Source organism: Penaeus vannamei, chromosome 19 (genome assembly GCF_042767895.1).
Source record: "Penaeus vannamei isolate JL-2024 chromosome 19, ASM4276789v1, whole genome shotgun sequence".
In the NCBI taxonomy this organism is placed as follows: domain Eukaryota; kingdom Metazoa; phylum Arthropoda; class Malacostraca; order Decapoda; family Penaeidae; genus Penaeus; species Penaeus vannamei.
Genome location: NC_091567.1, coordinates 32,042,948 through 32,047,352, shown reverse-complemented (window position 1 = coordinate 32,047,352; position 4,405 = coordinate 32,042,948). Strand labels below are relative to the sequence as shown.

Genomic DNA, 4,405 nt, shown 5'->3' with positions numbered 1-4,405 from the left:
TCTATCCCTCTATGCCTGTCTATCTGAAGCAGAGGTTCATGTCTATTATTAACTTTTTTTTCTCACGACAACCGATATTATCAACAGTAAGTCGGTTTCGTTTCATCTGTTAGTCATTTTTATTCTTTTTTTTCATTATCTTATGCGTCTTGTATGTGTATATACAAAATTAATAGTAATCATGATGATAATTAAAGAGAGAAACTTTCTTATCTTTTATTTCATGAGTCTGTACATTTGAGACACAGGAACTAAACCTAAAGGAACAAAGAACGAAAAAATACAGATAAAAAAGGGAGGAAAGAAATGCCAAAAAGGATAATGAGGTTTCAATAAATACTTAATAATAAATAAATAAATAGTTAAATAAACAGGCGTTTCCCAAATACAAAGTCTTGGCTAACCTATGATTCACATTAGAAGTTCTACCGGTACAAATTCTGTAATAACGGTTTCTAGATTTTTGAAAATGATATTCTTAAATATTTTGCAAATACAGCCCGAATATTAATGATATATGGATGATAATGCGACATTGATAATGATTAATATGCCCATATTAGGAATCTACTCAAAGATGAGGTATTTCGAAAAGCCTGTTAAACTTCAAATAGTTATCAACTATCTGAAGTCGAGGGATCCTGACGTAAAATAAATATGGCACAACATCATGGCACCATCTGTCTTTCAAATACACTAAAATGCCATCGAAGAGTTAGAATGTTATTGATAAACATTCCATTTGTTTTGTTTTCATCTTTCTTTAAACTAAAATATTCGGAAATATTTCATCGAACGAGATCGTGCATTCTGGGAACGCTTTCCAACACTCTCCCTTTTCTTTGCCGTGTCTGCCAGCTTCCATATATCTCCCGTGTAGAGTGTCGATCTCGTTCTCCATGTCTTTAATTCGGTATTCAGCTTTTATGAGATCTCTGTGAGAAAAAGAGAAGAAAGAAAAATGGGAATAGAATTGTTGTTAGATTGTATTAGCGGCATGACTATCTCGCACTCACGTAAGGATACGAACACTTGTTTTTAGCCGTTGGGAAGGTAAACAGTAGAGCGTAAAGAATTAAATTTGAAAAGTGAAAATTAATAACTAATGTTGGCAGATGATTTTCGGGAGTAGGTATGAAATTACATGAGCAACCAGTTGATTAAGACTACAAACTCCGTAATGCAGTGCTAGCTTGCACGAAGTCCTAACAAAAACGTAAGTGAAAGTCTTATTTGAAATCAAAAGAAGGGCATTTGATATGTCTGAGTACAAAGAGTATACATAAGTAAAAAGAAAAAAAAAAGAAAATAGAAAAGAGAGAGAGCGATAGATAGAGGTATATATATATATATATATATATATAGATATAGATATAGATATAGATATAGATAGATAGATAGATAGACAGATATATAGATAGATAGATAGATAGATAGATAGATAGATAGATAGATAGATAGATAGATAGATAGATAGATAGATAGATAGATAGATAGATAAATAAATAGATAGAGAGGTGAGGTAGATATATGGATAGATATACAGAGAGGGGGAAGGAAATAGAGAGAGAGAGATAGAGAGGGGGGAAGGAGGGAAGGAAATATATATATATATATATATATATATATATATATATATATATATATATATATATATATGTGTGTGTGTGTGTGTGTGTGTGTGTGTGTGTGTGTGTGTGTGTGTGTGTGTGTATATATATATATATAATATATATATATATATATATATATATATATATATATATAGAGAGAGAGAGAGAGAGAGAGAGAGAGAGAAGAGAGAGAGAGAGATAAGAGATAGAGATAGAATAGAATAGAGAGAGAGAGAGAGAGAGAGAGAGAGAGAGAGAATGAGGAATGGCTATCCCAAAGATGTTAAAAAAGAGTTCTGGATAGGCAGTGTCTCAGAACGCAGACTCTCTAGAATTCCTGGTGAGGCAAGTGATGCTGACAATCTGCATCTGTATGTTTTTGGATAATTAATTAGGCAACGTTCAGGTACCATATTTTGGGATAATTCATGAGGCAGCGTTCGTATAACAAAGATGCATATAGTCTGGTGCTGATTTCCTGCTTGTAAATCCTTAAATTTGTCATACGGGATCAGAAGAAATTAAACATTCTCATTTAGAATTTCAGGATACAAATCAGTTCATCCTGAGTTCAAAATCCGGTGCTGAGTAAAAATATCTTGAAAGAAATGTTTCCCAACCGAACTCTTTGGTTTATGAAATCATCTGTTAGTTCCATATGCTATGTGGAAAGACAGGATTGTTGTTATGTATTATCTAGTTTCTGCGAATCTACTGGATATGATAGTTTGACGCCACTTAATCATCCTGAAGTTTCAGTTGTTAGACATGGTTATTTTGACTGCACAATCGAAGGAGTGTGACTTGTTTTAAAGTGAACTGCGAGACCTGTGGGGAAGATAGTGTTTAGGGTGATAAGGGAATATTGGTCTATTTCAGCTACTCTGAGGAAACTATTTCCTGACCTTTGACTCAAGTGACCGCGGCATCTACTAAATCTTTCAAGAACAAAAGCAGAAAGTGTAGTAGAATGTTCTAAAAAAATGTTTATTTTATGACATAGAGTATGTGTTCCTTTTATTAACATTTATGGCATGATGAAGATGGCGATTTCTTGATAGAAAGGGTGAACTAGTTTAGAAATATAAACTAACACAGTTTTAAAATATAGCGAGTACCAACCTTAGCAAATACCTGGGAATTCTAGTTTACATATTTATACTGAAAGCATTAAGGTCTGGGAAGAAAGCAGAAATGAAGCGATAGCCATTTTTGGAAGGATCTGGTGTTTTAGTAAAGGTTGGGTATTTTGTATTGTGATGCTAGACGCAAAAAAAGGATAATGTATACTAGATAAACGAAGCACATAAGTCTCTAGTCTAAGTGCCATTTTTTGTGTTTTAAGGATATCGTTGAGCTTCAGAGCATCTGCGCTGGAATTGCTGTGACCTCATGATAATAACTGAAATCAGATGCTTCCGTGGTATTACAGACGCAATCAGTAAATGGAAATCTTTCTATGCTTAAAGTCACTGACATGGCCGTTGTGTAAACTGACATCTCTGAACTCGTTGTGTCTTTGGATCACCAGCTTCTAAAGAGATACTGAGATCTAAAAGGAACCAAGACTCGTGCCCTCCAAACCACGAAGAGACAGCGAGTAACGTTCAAACATTCCCTGAGATACAGAGTAATTTGATAATAGTGTGTGGAATGAGTTCGACCAGAAAGCCTCTTCCCTGCTATTAATATATAGATTTTATTGACAACAGAGCCAGTTTGTTAGCCTCTAGTAACATAAAATTTAGGGCTATGCTTCAGGCTAGACGAGGAGCTATTGGCTGACAAATTACCCAAATTAATATTTACAGACGAACGTAGCGAATACAACTTTAAGTTTTCATTAATGACGGACTGGGGAGCATCAAGTTCATGTTGAAATTCACAGAATATACACGGGTGGAAATGAGAGATGCATTTTCGGGGTAAAAAGGTCTCATCACCGAAATTGTAGAGACCCCGATACTGGCTTTACACTATGTCAGATCGCTTGTCGTTTGCCTTTTATCGAATCAAAGAGGAAGGAAATATCTCTGATGCCATTTGTTTGTCATGCAAATCAACGTCGCTTTAACACACAATCGCATATGATATTCCAGTAGCAACGTCTGACACTACTACTAATACCGCATCTGCTATTACTACTAATATATGATAATGACAATGACAGTGTTCACAGCAATAATATTAACATCATCATTTTTCACATAGCGCGTATATCTTCAGTACAACAGAAAAACTGTTTTACACACACACACACACACACACACACACACACACACACACACACACACACACACACACACACACACACACACACACACACACATCCACCCCCACCCTCACCCCCATCCAAACACTACAACCTACAACATACATGCAACAGCATTAAAATATACACCACACCAACACTTATACACGCACAAACAAACACACCCACACACAAGCACACACACACACACACACACACACACACACACACACACACACACACACACACCCACCCACACACACACATACACCCCCCCCCCCCATCCAAACACACCTACAACATACATACAACAGCATTAAAATATACACCACATCTACACGTAAAAGAACACATCCACAACAAAACCTGAAAAGAAGCCAGACCACGCAAGCCCCGAACTCACTTGACGAAGATCTGGATGACCTCGCCGATGAACCCGTGTGGGCGGATCGAGGGCGCCGAGGCCAGTTCGCACACCGCCCGCCGGAGACACGCGCCGCCGTCCACGCCCAGCCTGCGGGAAGGGGGCGGCGGGCGTGAA

At 36.9% G+C, this 4,405-nt stretch overlaps 1 protein-coding gene and 1 long non-coding RNA gene across 2 annotated transcripts in view; one reads left to right on the top strand and one right to left on the bottom strand.

Moving 5' to 3' along the window:
* Window positions 1-202: 202 nt before the first annotated feature.
* LOC113820398 (uncharacterized) overlaps window positions 203-4,405 on the bottom strand; it is a 12,779-nt gene continuing 8,576 nt past the window's right edge. The window contains exons 4-5 of the mRNA XM_027372729.2: window positions 4,268-4,378; window positions 203-935 (exon numbers count right to left, since the gene is read on the bottom strand). Of these exons, the coding sequence (XP_027228530.2) occupies window positions 764-935; window positions 4,268-4,378 (283 nt within the window). The 3' untranslated portion in view covers window positions 203-763. The remainder of the gene's footprint in view (window positions 936-4,267; window positions 4,379-4,405) is intronic.
* Window positions 962-4,405, top strand: part of LOC113820399 (uncharacterized) — a 5,811-nt gene continuing 2,367 nt past the window's right edge. The window contains exon 1 of the long non-coding RNA XR_003477122.2: window positions 962-1,216. This is a non-coding gene — a long non-coding RNA (uncharacterized lncRNA). The remainder of the gene's footprint in view (window positions 1,217-4,405) is intronic.